This window comes from Megascapheus bottae, chromosome 1, assembly GCF_031878675.1.
Source record: "Megascapheus bottae isolate mThoBot1 chromosome 1, mThoBot2.hap1, whole genome shotgun sequence".
Lineage (NCBI taxonomy): Eukaryota > Metazoa > Chordata > Mammalia > Rodentia > Geomyidae > Megascapheus > Megascapheus bottae.
The window spans coordinates 5,591,384-5,608,742 of record NC_143509.1 but is presented as its reverse complement, the minus strand read 5'-3'; the positions used below and the strand labels follow the sequence as shown (position 1 = coordinate 5,608,742).

Genomic DNA, 17,359 nt, shown 5'->3' with positions numbered 1-17,359 from the left:
TAAACACACACAGAAACACACACACACACACACACACAAAAGTGGAATTGTGGTACAAGTGGTAGAGTGCTAGCCTTGAGCAAAAAGCACAAGGACATTTTCTTGACCCTTAGTTCAAGTCCTAGGAATGGTGCAAATAAATAACAATAACCAAAAAAGCATCCACCTCACTTTTATTAACCAAGAGCTAGAGGCTCACACCTTTAATCAGAGATATACAGAGTGCTGGGACGTCTACATCTGGCCAGACTGTGGCTAGAAAAGCTCTTGATCTCATCTATAAAATAACTATTAAAAAAATAGATGGCACACCATTTGGTTAGCAATCAGAAAGCCCTGTTCAAACCTCAGTATGAAAAACAAAAAAATAAAATAAAAGAAGACAGGAATATATAAAGAAAATTTATATAATAAAAACTTTACATCTCAAGAACCATAAAATTCAGTTTGTAGACTGACCTTCTAGACACTCATCATCTTTACAAACTAAAATTTCATACATTAAAAAAATGAGCTCCTCCTTCATAAATGCCTATTAACTTGGCTCCAATCTTCTTCCAGTGCTTCTTTGTCAAGAACTGTACAGATGAGGAGAAGGAAGATGGCGCCGAGACAATATGGACGCTGCCTAGCTCTCTGTCACAAAAAGAAAGAACCCGGGAGTCCCACGAGCCAATTATCATAAGAAATCCACAACAGCAAACTCAAAAAGCAACACAGAAGGACTCAAACCGAAAATGAAATCCAGATAAAGCTTATATCCAATTTTCTCAAAGAATTCCTATCGCGAGGACCCCTCCCCTACCCCTCCTTTGGTTATCACATAATGTTACAGTATTTTACCTTGTTATCTGATATATTGTATATTTGTTATTTGGTTATTTGAAATAGGATAGGGAAGAAGGAAAAACAAGATGAGAGGTTGGGTAGGGGGAGGTAAATGGGGACCAAGACATGAGAAAAGTTATCAATGTGTGTGAAGTAATACACCTTCTATCTGGTGAATATAATGTAACCCTTCTATTAATTATAATAAACATGTATGAAAATAATGAACTCCTTCTTCATGGATCACCTTGGCCTAGCCAGCAATTTCCTTCAGTGCTCCTGTGCCATGAAATATTCTAATGAAAGAAGGAAATAAAAACTATGTCTGCAGAGAGGTAGGACTTAAAATTCTGAGTGTTAAATTTTCTTCCTTCTGGAAGACCATATTACAGATGGATTTTGTGCCTCCTGGGTTCAGCTCCTGGTTTGTACAATGCACTCAGGACACTTTTGAGGTCCCTGTTCCTTAGGTTGTAGATGAAAGGGTTCAGGAGAGGAGTGACCACTGTGTACATCACTGAGGATACAGCACTGCTCTGGGGGAATGTGACACAGTTGATCCAAAATAAATACCCAATGCTGTCCCAAAGAATAAACACACCACTGACAGGTGAGAGCCACAGGTGGAGAAAGCTTTGTACTTCCCTCCTGGTGATGGATTTCTCAGCACTGAAGAAATAATTTTATAGTAAAAGGAAAAAAATGCCTGAGATTGGCAAGAGCCCAGATATGATACCAACAAAAAATTTAAATCAGTCATTTGTAAGTGAGTGCGTACAGGAAAGATCCAGGATTTGAGAAGGGTCACAGAAGAAATTTGAGATTTCCAGTTCCTTGAAACCCATTATCTGTAATGCCATCCACACATGTACCTGTCCATCCAAGAGGCTGATGATCAGTGACAACAAAACCAAGGGGACACAGAGACGAGGGTTCATGATGAGAGGGTAATTCAGGGGTGACACATGGCCACAAAGCGGTCATAGGCCATCACAGTAAGAAGCATAGCGTCCATACAGCAAAAAATGATGAAGAGACACATCTGTGTGAGGCAGCATGCACAGGAGATGGATCTGCTGTGACTCTGCAGGTTCATCAGCATTTTGGGGATGGTGGTGGAGATGAAGCAGATGTCATCCAAGGAGAGGATGGAGAGGAAGAAGTACATGGGGGTGTGGAGGTGGGGGTCATTGGTGATGGTCAGGATGATGAGCAGATTTCCCAGCACAGTGATCAGGTACATGCACAGGAAGAGTCCAAACAGCATGGGTTGCAATTTTGGATCCTCTGAGATTCTCAGGAGAAGGAAATCTGTAACCTGGTTTAGATTTCTTGCCTCTATATAACCTTTGCAACTGCTCAAAAACAAAAGCACATTGTTAGGAAAGTGAAGCACACATCCAGAAATTGTCAGCTCTAAGTATTTGAAACTCAAGTATACACAAGTTTGAATTTTGCACCACCTATGCAGTCCAATATACTAATGAGTGTTTGTGAATTGTGGCAACCCCTTACTTCTAGAATTTTCTCACTCTGAGATACCTTGGTCCTCAGGCTTTTGTCTACATATGTGCTCAGGGACACGCAACTGTATTGGAAAGCCAAGGACAACTGGGCTGGTAGAGCAAGATCCCTGACAGTACAGCATACCCTTGTGTAGTATGGGGGAGCAGGTTCCAGAGCAGCAGAGGTATGCAAGAGTTTTACACATTTATGATGCATGTCTCTATCTAGGAGCCTATTTTTGGAGCCAGTCCCCTGCCCTAGGCTCTTGAAATCCCTCCCTGACAGGGTGGGAGTGTGTATTGAAATTCTGGGTTGTAAACTGGGCTGGAGGATTTGTGGATGATCCCCTGGGGAAAGGGCCAGCAGTAGGCCAAGCCACTAGAGCAATATTAAGAGACCACAGTAGAGTCCCACCCATTAGTACAACAAATATTTTTTAGTCTACTGGAAAGAAAACCGAATCCTATTCATTCTTATTCATTTCTACTATGACTGCAGGCAGGCACGAATATACTTCTGGTTCTTCTGCACTTGCCTCTTCTGGTATTATGATATTTGTACGGAAATGAGTAGGCATGGAAATGTGGTATTGAGTGAAATAAGTCAGGCTCAGAGAAACAAAGGACAGTTATCCTTCTCTAAAACATGGAAGTTAGATCTCAATTATCAAGATGTATGAATACATATAGGGTCATGGGTATCAATTCACAAACCAATTGAGTAAAGTGTAGTAGGAAAGGATTCCTATGGAATAACTTCATTTATCAACTCATCCGCTATTTAACCAAATGAACGAGAGGAAGGTAAAAAACCTGCTCTTTAAAAATATACAATTTTCCAGGGGCAGGTGGCTCATTATTCTAGAGAATAAGGTCTGAGAACCACAGGTGAAAGCCCGATGGAGCAGGAATGTCTGAGAAACACTTTTCCTCAATTAACTAGTCAAAAGCAGAAAGTGGAGCTGTAGCATTCAGCAAAATTCCCAAGGACAACACTTAGGCCCTGAGTTCCAGCCACAGAACCTACGTGCAGAACCTGTGTGCATACACACATGTACACACCACATAAGGTGAAACATATGAAATGAGAAAGAATAGTGTAAGAACAAGAGCTATGAGGACACTGGGCATATCTGTCAATAGTTTCATTGATGTAATGTCTTCTTGTCATTTTCATCATTATCCTTCCTCTTCCTCTTCCTCTCCTCCACCTCCTCCTCCTCCTCCTCGTACTCCTCCTCCTCATCCTTCTCCTCCTCCTCTTTCAGAAGATCTTAGGAACCTGGTTGAACCATTTATATGCTGCTACATTTGGTGAGCCACAAATGAGGATGAAAAGCACAGTAGGTAAAGAATTCTCCATTACATATATTGGTACCCCTAACCTTCAAACCCTACCTGCAAATTCGCTGAGGACAAACACTTTTAAGTCTCCTTGTGTGCAATCACCCCCTGTGATTCCCAAACCATCCTGTCCTCATGCTGCAGAGAAGACATTCCTGAAAGTCATTCACCACCCATCCCACCCCACTCAATTGCTTAAGCTGCTTCTCTCCTCAGCTATGGCCCAGGTAGACAGATCTAAGGACCCCAGATCTGGTGCTCAGCACACGTGCAGCTCTGTCCTCAGGAAAGAGATGAAGACACAGAAGGAGCAGAGATGGTGGTGATGAGGAGACAGATATAGGACCAGTGTCCTGGAGACAGGGGAGGGAAGGCTCATCCTTGACTTCTATATGGCCTTGGAGGATTAATACCCATATGTCACAATTAGCCAACCTGTGTGTATTAACAGGCCAAGTCTCTGGACATTTCCAACACAGGGCTGGCATTATCATAAACAAAATCCATGACAGTATGAAGACTGTTTTGTCTAGCAAGAAAATTTATAGATTTAAATTTTGGTCATTTATACTTATTTGATGAAGGGCAGAACCATTCCGTTTTCATTTTCATTGGCATTAATATATGCTTTACCAAAGCCTTATCTAGTATGTACATCTATAGAGTAACACTTATAATATTTGTATTATTCTACAATTTCAAGACAGAGGAATGGAAAAATAAGGAAAAGAATCTCAAAGAATGGATTCTGTATGGGTGGAACTGGAGGATTTCCAGCTGCAGTGTCATCTGATGTTGTAGATTATAATGAGATGCCAGAGGACAGGCTGGTGACAGGCTCTCCTACCATCATGGACCCTGATTTGCAGAACTCACAATTAGAAAAATTAATCCAAAGCTAACAAATCTCAATCAACTCACTAACATGGATAAAGTCGTGGGGAGAATATCCAATACAATAGTTTTTAGCCTTGTTCTCTGCTAAACAAAGCTTCCAAGTTCTATGACCAGATGACAGCATCAAAAATATGGTGAATTGGGAGGCTGAGAGTTTGGCCTCGTGTTAAAGTGCTTGCCTAGCATGCACAACGACCCAGGTTCTATTCCTCAGTACCACATACATAGAAAAAAACAGGAAGTGGTGCTGAGGATCAAGTGGTAGAGCTCTAGCGTCAAGAAAGTCCAAGGACAGTGCTCAGGCCCTGAGCTGAAGCCCAGCACTGGCAAAAAAATATATGTATATATATGTATATGTATATGTATATATATATGTATATATATATATATATGGCGATTTGGGTCCAGGAATATGGCCTACGTGGAGAGTGTTTGCCTAGCATGCACATACTGTATGATATGCACAGAAAAAAACCTGGAAGTGGTGTTGTGGCTCAAGTGACCTTGATCTCTAGCCTTGAGGAAGCCAAGGGACAGTGTCATGACCCTGTGTTTAAGCCCAAGGATTGGCAAGAAAAGATGGCTGATTATATCATATAGAGGAGTGCATTTCCAAATTGTAAGCCATTTGAGTAGTCCCCAAAACAAATTAACAACAGAAATATTCTGAATATCAGTGTTTTGAGTGGGGTTCCATTAGGAGGTACAAAAATGAATGGAAACAAGGAGCCACAGGATAATGCAGTCATAACAATCAATGGTCATGTGTGTAAAAATGAAATTTGGATCGCAATGTGCATATTGGTGAAAGGGTAGGTGGAAGAGAGGAATGCTGGAAGAGATGAATCTGTTGAAGGTTCTTTGTACATGTGTGTGGACATGTTAATCTGAAATGTGTTTCTACAAGGAAGTTAAGATAAAATGTGTTAAAGAGAGAAAGTAGCTTAATCAAATCATTAAATGATATACTTTTTAACTATCATCAGTGACGTCTGTGAAATGAAAAGTTTTGTAAAAACTGTTCCAGTTCAATATATAGGGAGAGCCGAGTACAGAAGTAACATAAGCACATAATCATCTCCCATAATTAAAAATAATACATGATGAGCCACACATTTTACATTATTTCTCTTATGTCATTTGATTTGTCTCAATCATGTTCTCTAAATCAATAAACCTTCTGGAACATAAGATAGCTGAAGTATTCATTTTTCTACCCATTCACAAATAATGTTCATTTATTGGTTTTCCTGAGGAAAAATAATTTAGCTGTGTGCCTGTGGTTCGCACCCAGAATCCAAGAAACTCAGGAGGCAGAGACCTAAAAATTTCAATTTCAAAGCCATCCAGGTCAGAAAGTTTATCAGAATTGTACCTCCATTTTGACACACACACACACACACACACACACACACACACACACACACAGCAGGAAGTGCAGCTATGGCTCACAGAGTAGAAAAATATCCCTGAGCAAAAAAAGCTCAGGGACAGTGTCCAGAACCTGAGTTCATGAACCAGCACTGGTTCAAACAAACCACACAAAAACACCCAGCTTTCTTTTATTAGTCAGGAATTAGAGGCTCACCCCTGAGATCTGGGCATCTGGCCAGACCTGGTCTTTAACAAGCACTAGATCCTAGCCGGTGCTGTGGCTCAAGCCAGTAATCCTAGCTTCTCAATGGGCCGAGACCTGTGGATAAAGGTCCAAACTCAGCCTGGGCACAAAAGGCCTTGAGCCTCTCATTTCCAATTTACCTCTAGAAAATGGCAAGTGGGGCTTTGGTCAATGGTAGGCAGTGGCCTTGATGTGAAGAGATCAGGGACAGTGTCCAAGCTGAGTTCACCTGCCTTGACCCAAAAAGAAAAAAATCCCTGGAGCCTATCTATAAAATAACTAAAAACAAAAGAGCTGGCCTTACATCATTAGCCAAGAAATGAGAAAACCCTGAGTTCAAACACCAGTGCTACCAAAACCAAAATGATGTGCTTTTCTCCACTTTTATTGAGGTAAAATATCCATGATAGAAAATTAACATCCAGCCATTGTAAAATTCAGTTTGTGGGGTAACAATCTCCAGACATGCATGATGTTTACAAACTCAAATGTTATACATTAAAAACAAATGACTCCTTCCTCATGAATATCCTTGACACGGTGCTCCTGTGTCATCAATTACACTAATGAAACCAGACAAATACTAAGAATGTGTACAGACAGGTAGGATTTACAGGAATGAGGGTTATTTGTTTTCCTCTGCAAAACCATATTACAGATGGATTTTCTACCTCCTGATGTAAGCTCATGGTTTCAACAACCTGCTCAGGACACTTTTGAGGTCCCTGTTCCTCAGGCTGTAGATGAAGAGGTTCAGGAAAGGAGTGACCACTGTGTACATCACTGAGAACACAGCACTGCCCCTGGGAGAATGTGACACATCTGATCCAACATAAACACCCGATGCTGTCCCAAAGAATAAACACACCACTGACAGGTGAGAACCACAAGTGGAGAAGGCTTTGTACTTCCCTCCTGATGATGGGATTCTCAGCACTAAGGAAATAATTTTATAGTAAGAGAAAAGGATTCCAAACATTGGAGGAAATCCATATGTGGTAGCAGCAACATATATGAAAATAGCATTTGTGCATGTGTCTTTACAGGAAAGATCCAGGATTTGAGAAGGGTCACAGAAGAAATTTGGGATTTCCACGTGCTTGAAATCGGTCATCTGCAATGCCATCCAAATATGCAGGTGTCCATCCAAGAAGCTGATGAAAAATGACAGAAGAACCAAGGAGACACAGAGACGAGGGTTCATGATGAGAGGGTAATTCAGGGGGTGACAGATGGCCAAAAAGCGGTCATAGGCCATCACAGTAAGACGCATAACACCCATATAGCCAAAAATGATGAAGAGACACATCTGTGTGAGGCAGCCTGCACAGGAGATGGCTCTGCTGTGAGTCTGCAGGTTCACCAGCATCTTGGGCACAGTGGTGGAGATGAAGCAGATGTCATCCAAGGAGAGGATGGGTTGAAGAAGTACATGGGGGTGTGGAGGTGGGGGTCATTGGTAATGGTCAGGATGATGAGCAGATTTCCCAGCACAGTGATCAGGTACATGTACAGGAACACTCCAAAGAGGATGGGTTGTAATTTTGGATTCTCTGAGATTCTCAGGAGAAGGAAATCTGTAACCTGGGTTAGATTTCGTGCCTCTATATCACTTGGGCAACTGCTCATAAACAAAAAAACATTTGTTAGGAAAATGAAACACATATCCAGAAATTGTCATCTGTTTACACTTGAAATTCAAGTACATACAAGTTTGAATTTTTCACCACCCATGCAATACAATATATTCATGAATGTAGGTTAAGTGTGGCATTTCCCTTACTTCTAGAATCTTCTCACTCTGGGACGCCTTGTTCCTCAGGCTTTTTCTACATGTGAAGTTAATACGTGTGCCACACAGCTGTGTTGAAAAGCAAAGAACAACAGGGCTGGCTAGAGCAAGATCACCTGACAGTACAGCACACCCTTGTGTAGTGGGAGGAGCAGGTTTCAGGACAGCAGGGGGGAATCTAAGCGTTTTACACATTTATGATGCATGTCTCTGTCTAGGAGCTATTTTTGGAGCCAGTGCCCAGACCTAGGCTCTAGGAAGCCTATCCATTGAAAGGGTGGGAGAGTAGGTTTTCCTACAGAGATTGAGATTCTGGGTGGTAAACTGGGCTGGAGGATTTGTGGACCATCCACTGGGGGAAGGGCCAGCAGTAGGTCAAGCCACTAGAGCAATATTGGGTTAGGAGAACAAAGCAGATTCCCAGCCATTAGTGCAGTGAATATTTTTTATCCCAATGAAAAAACCCAATCCCATCCGATTCTTGTTCATCTCTGACATCAAGCAGGCACAAATCTACTTCTGGTTCCTCTGCACTTGCCTTTTCTGGTATTATGGCATTTGTGGGGAAATGGGTAGGTCTGGAAATGTGATATTGAGTGAAATAAGTCAGGCTCATAGAAACAAAGAACGCTGAACATTCTCTTAAACATGGAAATTAGATCTCAATTATCAAGGTGTATGAATACATGCAGGGTCTTATGTATCAATTCACAAACAAATTGAGTAAAGTATGGTAGGAAAGGATTCTGATGGAATAACTCCTTTCATCAACTCATCTGTTGTTTAACCAAATGAATAAGAGGAAGGTAAACAGCCTGCTCTTTAAAAATATACATTGTTTCAGAGGAAGATGGCTCATAATTCTCATCCTAAGTATTCTAGGGGATGAGGCCTGAGATTCACAAGTGGAGGCCATTCTGGGGCAGGGATATCTGAGAAACACTTGTTTTCAATTAACTAGTAAAAAGCAGGAAGTGGAGCTGTAGCTTTGAGCAAAAACCTCAGGGACAGCACCCAGGCCATGAGTTCAAGCCACCGAACTTACATATGTACTTGCACATAAACACACACACACACACACACACACACACACACACACACACACACACACACCACAGAAGGTTAAGCATATGAAATGAGAAAGAATGGCCTAAGAACCAGATCTCTGAGAGGGACATATCTGCCAGTAGTTTCATTGATGTAACATCCTCTTGTCATTTTCATCATCATCACAATCTTCCTTCTCCTCCTCCTCCTCCTCCTCTCCCTACTATTTCTACTCCTCCTCCTACTCCTCCTATTTCTCCTCCTCTTTTCAGTCAGCCTCTATGAAAACTTAGGAAACTGGTTTGTACCATTTATATTCTGCTGCATTTGGTGAGCCACAAATGAGAATGAAAAGCACAGTAGGTAAATAATTCTCCATTACATATACTGGTACCCCTAACCTTCAAACCCTACCTGCAAGTTCACTGAGGAATACACTTTCCAGTCCCCTTGTATGCAGGGATTTACATGGGCATCCTCACCCCCTGTGATTCCCAAACCATCCTACCTGTCCTCATGCTGCAGAGAAGACATTCCTGAAAGTCCTTTACCGCCCATCCTGCCCCACTCAATTGCTTAAGCTGCTCAGCTAAGACTCAGGTGAACAGAACTGAGGACCCCAGATCTGGTGCTCAGCACAAGTGCAGCCTCTGTCCTCAGAAGAGAGATGAAGACACAGAAGGAGCAGAGATGGTGGTGATGAGAAGACAGATATAGGACCAGTGTCCTGGAGACAGGGGAGGGAAGGCTCATCCTTGACTTCTATATGGCCTTGGAGGATTAATACCCACAGGTCACAATTAAGCAACCTGTGTGTATTGACAGGCCAAGTTTTGGACATTTGACACACAGGGCTGACAGAATCATAAAAAAAAATCCATGCCAGGTTGAAAATTGCTTTGTCTAGCAAGAAGGTTTATAGATTTAAACTTTGGTCATTTATCCTTATTTGATGAAGGGCAGAACCATTCCGTTTTCATTTTCATTGGCATTAAAATAGGCTTTACCAAAGCCTTACATATTATGGAAAACTAGAGTAACGTTTATAATATTTGTGTTGTTCTACAATTGATCCACACAAAACATCACCAAGAATATCATTATTCTACCCTGCGAGTTTTATTTATTTTATAATTATTTTATTTATATGATCATTATTTATACAAACATATCCTTAACTTCCCAGGACGAAATACCTGCTAACACCGAGCTGAGTCCCCATGCAACATTTCTTTGATGTTCCCATATGATGTAGCAGAGTCCCAGGATTCACTGTAGCACAAGTATGGGGAATGAATTGAATTTGCACCCCTTGGAATGATCCAGAGGATCAGAAACATAAAGTAATAAGTGCACAGAGGCCCTACTGATGTGAGAAGGATTCTTAGTGGCACAGATTCCCCATTATGATGAGGAACCAAGCAGCCATAAGGGAGGAGAGTGGCCTGGAAAAAAAGAAAAAAAGAATTTGAAGGATGTGAGGATTCTGCTGTTGGTAGATTATCAGACATGGATGGAATCATCCCAGAGCTCCCTCAGTGGGCCAATGGAGCCAGGAAATGTGGTATATATACATAGCCACCAATTAGTGAGGACACATTGTATCATTTGGAAAGATCTGGAAAAAAATTATGTTAAAGAGAGTAAGTTAGGCTCAGAGAGATACAGGATCTATGTTTTCTCTTGTATGTGCAAGGTTCATTTAGTTCACAAACTCCTTAGTAAATACATTGGGCTGTATGATCTTGTGTACAAATGTATTCACTGATACATGGTAGATTGCAGAAGATCTCAAATGGTGTAATTCCATAGAAAGGCAAAATCAATGTTTAGAGAAATAAACACCAGGTAGTGGGGACTGGACAGGATTGCAGTGGCATCAAGGGGTAGATGAAGAGGAGAAGATGGGGAGAATGCAAACAAGCATCCAATGTATATCCTACAAAATTATGAAGAGTGAGTGAAGGGGTGAGTAGGGACGCTGACAATATTGGAGGGGTGACATTGATTGAAATATATTTATAAACCGCAGAGACTGCTTACTATTCCTTACAGGTGCTATGTTACTGAGTCTTACGGTAGGACAGTATTTTTACAAGACAGGAAGATTCATGGGTTTGCCTATAATAAAGTTTAACTTGGGCCAAAACAACAAAAGAAATGAAAACTAACGAGTATTACCTTACCACATCAAATACCTTCCTCAAAGTTCCTGAAGGCTATGACCAATTGTCCCATACAGCAATGAGAACAAGAAAACTTCAAATCCAAGAGGAATTGCACTCTGCATGAGGTGCCAAACTAACCATTCTATGCTAATAATGATCAGTTCAGCAGAGACCCTACTAACCCCAGCTTCTCTTTGCTGTGTCCTAGAGCCCTGGATAGTGGGTGCGTGGTTGTGTGCGACATTCCCAGCTCCCCCCTACTTGATTCTGCAGAACATCCAACTGGACCAGGAAACCAAGCCAAATAGGATGTGTAAACTAGCTCAGAAGGAGCTCCCTCCCACCTATTCAGCTGGCTTTCTACCCCACCAGAAGCAACCAGGCCCCAGGACAGCACATCATGGGGCAGGGGAATCTTGGTGCATGTCTTTGACTCAGGGGGCCAAGAGGAGGAGAAAGTGGTGCCGGAGGGATTATGGGGAAGGCATGGCTGGAAGGCCAGGAGAGGTGCACGTTGGGAGACTCCTACCTGGGACAACAGGGGGTGGCTGCCATGAGAGAGGGAGGAGCTTACAGATGGAGCTACCGGAAGGGGAGGGACAGCCAAGACAGATTCTATAAGGATCTGAAAGCCAAGGTTCCAGTCAAACTGGCCAAAAAGTACAGGGGCCTGATATCTCCACAGAACTTAGCTCCGCTCAGGGGCCCTACTGGTAGAGTACTTGCCTAGAATGCACAAACACCGTTTTGATTCCTTGCAACCACATACATAGAAATGCTAGAAATTATCCTGTGACTTAAGTGGTAAAGCAAATAATCATAAGCCAAAAAAGACAGAAACCAATAGAGAGAGAGAGAGAGAGAGAGAGAGAGAGAGAGAGAGAGAGAGAGAGAGAGAGAGAGAGAGAGAGAGAGAGAGAGAGAAGCAGAAATCAGAGGAGCATAAAATAAAACAGAAATCTTTGCCTGAATACATGCAGTGTCTGAAAACTATTGTGGATATTCTCTTTGTCTCCTCTTCAACAGTTTGTGGGTTTTTTGTTTTTAACTTAATATTTTACTAACTTTTTATTTTGATCATCATGGGAATTGAACTCAGGGTCTGGGTGCTGTCCCTGGGATTTATTGCTCCAGACTAAATCTCTCCCACTTTGAGACATGAGGCAACTTCAGGTTTTCTGGGAGTTCATTGAAAACAAGAGTCCCTTGATCCTTCCTGATGAGCTGCCTCAGATCTCACGCTCCTGAGTAGCTAGGATGACAGGCATAAACCACCAGCACAAAGCTTTATTCAACTTTAGAGTTCCCTGATGAATTAACCATTCTGAGCACATTTTATTTTGTTTATTCCAGTTTCAATGAATAATGAAAATTCCAACTCATAAAAAATAGAAAACAGTAATAGAACAGGCATCAATTCTTTTTTAATATCTTTTTATTGTAATTAGTAGAAGGGTTTCATCATATTTGCCAGACAGAAGGGGCACTACTTAACAAAGAACAGGCATGAATTCTGAAGATATTGAATCTGTTGTATAAAATATTCCTATAGATTCCCCATGAAATATTTTGTAGGACAGAACTGTGTCCATGAAGAAAACATGAACCAATTCAGCAGTGAAATTCACTAGGGAAAATGTTGAAAATGAACTATATAATTTGAGGAGACTTGGTTCCAGGAGGGAAAAGACTGGGAGAAAATGAGGGAGATGATATTGCTCAAGAAGAAATGCACTCAATTCTTGAGTTACATAACCTTCACCACTCTGTACATCACCATTACAATAAAAAAGAAAATAACTATGGCCATGAATTTGTGTGTGCGTGCATATGTGTGTATTTGTGTATGTGTGTGTGCATGTGGGTGTGTGCCTGCACGCGTGCACAAGTGTGTGTGTGTGTGTGTGTGTGTGTGTGTGTGTGTGTGTGCAAGTTCTGGGACTTGAAGTTAGGCTCTGAGCTTTCTTTGCTCAAGATTGGTGTTCTGCTACTTGCGCCCCAGCTCCTCTTATGCTTTTTGTGCCTTTAGTTGCAGGACAGACTCTCACAGCATGTCCTGTCTGGCTGGCTTCAAACTCTGATCTCCATATCATAGTCTCCTGAGTAGCTAGTAGTACAGGTGTGAGCCACCAACAACCAGCTTTTTAGTCTCTATTTTCAAACAGTAAATTGCATTGCAGTGTTGCCATAGACATGGTAATTTCTATGCCTGTTTCTTTCTAGTGTTGTGTATCTTTAAAGTAGAAGCAAATAGAAGGGCTTCAAGAGCTGAGCAACCAAAAGAAAATTCTAGAGGTTCAGGAAATATCCCATGGAGAATGATTTCAGAAGCTTTGGCCTCAGGTGGTAAATACAGCTTACAAATATTCCAACTCAGTAGGCACATAGCCTTTGTTGTCTGTTTAATTTTTTTCTCAAGAGTTTTTTTTTCAACAGTTGTCCAAGCAGCAGAGAAGCTGGCAGTCTCAAAACTGTCACACAGTTCCATCTCCTGAGATTCTAAGATGACCCTGAACTACAGCACTTCATGGTTAGGCTCTTCCTGTCCATGTACCTGATCATTGTGCTCAGAAAATCTGCTCATCATCCTGGCTGACATCTGATCCCGACCTCCACACTCCCATGTATTCCTTCCTCTCCATCCTCTTCTTGCATAACATCTCCTTCACTTCCACTACCTAGTTGCTGGCGGACCTCCAGAGTCACAGCAGAACCATCTCCTATGGGGGCTGCCTCACACCAAGGTCTCTGTTCATCCTTTTTATGTGTGGTGGTAACATGCTTCTGACTGCCATGGCTTTTGTCAGGGTTCTGGCCATTTGTCACACTCCACATTACCAAGTCACCTGGAACCCTCATTGCTGTGGCTCCTTAATTGGATGTATTTTTCCCTCAGTCTTATTGACTCCTGGCTGTACTATCCCTTACTGTTTGCTCAAAGGCAAATGCGCTCCTGGCTTTTCAGTGGCTCATTTGATGTAAGAGTCTCATTGACTTTGCCAACCAGGCTGACGTCAAATCTCAATTCTCAGAATTATTAGCTAAGATTACTGGGGTGAGCTACAACATCTGGCTGATAACTTTATTGTTTGATTAACTTTTCGCCTTTCACATGTGTGTGTGTGTGTGTGTGTGTGTGTGTGTGTGTGTGTGTGTGTGTGTGTGTATCTATAGGCAGACATTTTATTGGTGACTAGTAGAGAAAGATATGCTGGATTTTGGACACCCATTTATTCATTTTCTTTCTTTTTTGCCTGTTGTAGGGCTTGAACTCAGGGCCTGAGCACTATCTTTGGACTCTTTTCAAGGTTAGAGCTCTACAACTTGAGCCACAGCAGCACTTTGGGGTTTTCTTCTGTGTGGATGCTACCGAGGAATCAAACCCGGGTCTTCATACATCTTAGGCAGCACTCTTATCACTAGGCCAAACTCCCGGCCCTGGACATCCATTTTTCTATTACTTGTCTTCTAATACTGGAAAATCCACAGAGACTGAGATAGCACAGACTGATTTGTGTAATTATGTGCATTTTGCCTTGATCCACTGAGGAGAAAAAAGAACAGTTACTAATTAGCCTGTCTTTTTATTCTGTGATTTTTGTAGTCCAGTCTATATTCGTTCTTCCCCTTGACTGGATCTCTGCATTCAGAAGTTTCTTAATGAATTTGTTTTTAATTGCTTTAGGTACAGCAGGCATGGGAGATCATTCAGAGCTAGATGTGTTGGCCCAGACCCTACAAAGCAGCTTTGAAACTCCGTAAGTTCTGAGGCATAGGGGAGTTAGGAAGGAAAGTGGAAAGAAAATCTTAAATTTTCTTTATCATCATTCAGGTGGTAGGATTGCAATATCTCAGGAAGACCATCATGAATACATAATATGCAGAGGTTAGATACATACATGACTATATGTGTGTATATGCACATAGATATACATGCATATTTCTTTTGTGTGTGCTTAGGACCTGGGTGCTGTCCTGTCACGTTTTTTCTCAGGCTGGTGCTCTACTACTTGAGCTACACCTCCAAAACTGGTTTTGTGCAGGTTCATTAGAGATAAGAGTCTCATGGTTGGCTTCCCATTGCAATCCTCAGATCTTAACCTCCTGAGTAGCTAGGATTATCGTCGTGAGTCACTGGTGCCCAGCTCCAGTTCAGAGATCTTCACTTCAAATGTCTTGACTGACACTGCAAAGGCCACATTGGAGCAGAGGCAACGGCATCTTCCATTAGAGCCTCAGTTCTGCTCATCACAGTGGAGATGTTTATGGAAAACACATTGCCACGTCTATAGCATTTATATTATGGAAATGCCCTTTTAGTTGTTCTCCCTGGGTCTTGTCCATGACGAGCACATACTTCTAATGAGCTACATTTCTAAATGTGTTTCTTTTGACAAGACCTTGCCGTGTAGCCCAGGCTGGCCTTAGATTTGTGTTCCTCCTTCTTCTGCTCCAAAGTGCTGGGATGATAAACTGTAGGTACTTCACATCAAGCCCAGTGAATACATCTACTTTTGTAGATAGGCGTTACAGGAAAACCATGAATGGTCCCATTACCAGGGCGCGCGCGCGCACACGGACACACACACACACACACACACACACACACACACACACACACACGAGGTAAGAGGCACAGAACACTGTTTTCATTCTAAACTGTCCATTCAATCTCAGTATTGGATAATGCCGGTCCAATTCAACTATTGTAATATTGAAAGGATATTGCATTCCCATTTTAAAGTGACTTAAGATCTGTTTTATACTTAAATTGTCTTCATATATCTGATGTATGATTACACGAACGAGAGCAGGAAAATCATTAATAACTTTCATGCTAACTGGTTTAGCCCCAATTAAGAAAAAGATAGGAGTACTAAGTGTAAATTATTCGCATGTCACTATTCCCATTCAAAGCATGAAGATCCAGGGGTATTTTATTTCTTTTTGTATTTCAGTGTATTTTATTGGTTTTTCTTTTTAAGTGTTTGGAGACATACTCACACAAAAAATGTAACCACTACCACAGAAGTCTTCCTCCTGGGGCTCTCAGAGGATCCTGAACTCCAGCCTGTCCTCTTTGGGCACTTCCTGTCCATGTACCTGCTGACCGTGCTTGGAAATCTGCTCATCATCCTGGCCATAACCTCTGACCCCCACCTCCACATCCACATGTACTTCTTCCTCTCCAATCTGTCCTTGATTGACATCGGCTTCACCTCCACCACCGTCCCTAAGTTGCTGATGAACCTCCAGAGTCACAGCAGAGCCATCTCCTATAGGGGCTGCCTCACCCAGATGTCTCTTTTCATCACTTTTGCATGTACGGATTCTATGCTTCTGACTGCTATGGCCTATGACCGCTTTGTGGCCATCTGTCACTCCCTGCATTATTCATGCATCATGAACCCTCTTCTCTGTGTCTCCTTACTTTGGGTGTCTTTCACACTTGGTCTTTTGGAATCCCTGCTACACAATATGATTGTCTTACAGCTTACCTGCTTCAGGACTGTGGACATTGCTAATTTCTTCTGCCACCCTTCCCAGCTGCTTCACCTGGCCTGTACCAACAGCTTCACCAATGAGATAGTCATGTGTGGTATTGACATTCTGCTTGGAGTTCTCCCTGCCTCAGGCATTCTCTTCTCCTACTGTCAAATTCTGTCCTCCATTTTTAAAATCCCATCCGCAGCAGGGAAGTACAAAGCCTTCTCCACCTGTGGCTCTCACTTGTCCGTCGTGAGCTTGTTTTATGGCACAGGACTGGGGGAGTACTTTGGTTCAGCTCTGTCAACGTCCCCCACAAACCATGTGGTAGCGTCAGCGATGTGTGCTGTTGTCAATCCCCTGCTGAACCCCTTCATCTACAGCCTGAGGAACAGGGACATTAGCAGAGCCCTGGAGAGATTCCACACTCAGGCATTCTCCGTGTTTGCCCCTGCAGCTTCCAGGTAGGAAATTAATTGGAAAAGTTAGAAAACCTACACCTGTTTTTCTAGTGATGTGCACTTTGCATCCCTGAATTTTCACCTTTCAATTTTGGCTCTTTCCTCATCCTTATTTAGAGAAGGATCTTGGTTGGCAATGTTGGAGAGGGAGATTTGAACAATTTTCTAATAGGTATAAAGTTTTAGGCTGAGAGTCGTGGACAATTTGTGCA

General features: G+C 42.1%; 2 protein-coding genes across 2 annotated transcripts; one reads left to right on the top strand and one right to left on the bottom strand.

Moving 5' to 3' along the window:
* Positions 1 to 6,877: 6,877 nt before the first annotated feature.
* LOC150068132 (olfactory receptor 7E24-like) lies at positions 6,878 to 7,474 on the bottom strand. Its single transcript, XM_090343509.1, has one exon. It carries the CDS (start codon positions 7,472 to 7,474, stop codon positions 6,878 to 6,880), a length of 597 nt encoding a protein of 198 aa, XP_090199635.1.
* Positions 7,475 to 16,212: 8,738 nt separating this feature from the next.
* LOC150068131 (olfactory receptor 7E24-like) lies at positions 16,213 to 17,154 on the top strand. The gene has a single exon (XM_090343388.1). It carries the CDS (start codon positions 16,297 to 16,299, stop codon positions 17,152 to 17,154), a length of 858 nt encoding a protein of 285 aa, XP_090199514.1. The 5' UTR covers positions 16,213 to 16,296.
* The last annotated feature ends 205 nt before the right edge of the window (positions 17,155 to 17,359 follow it).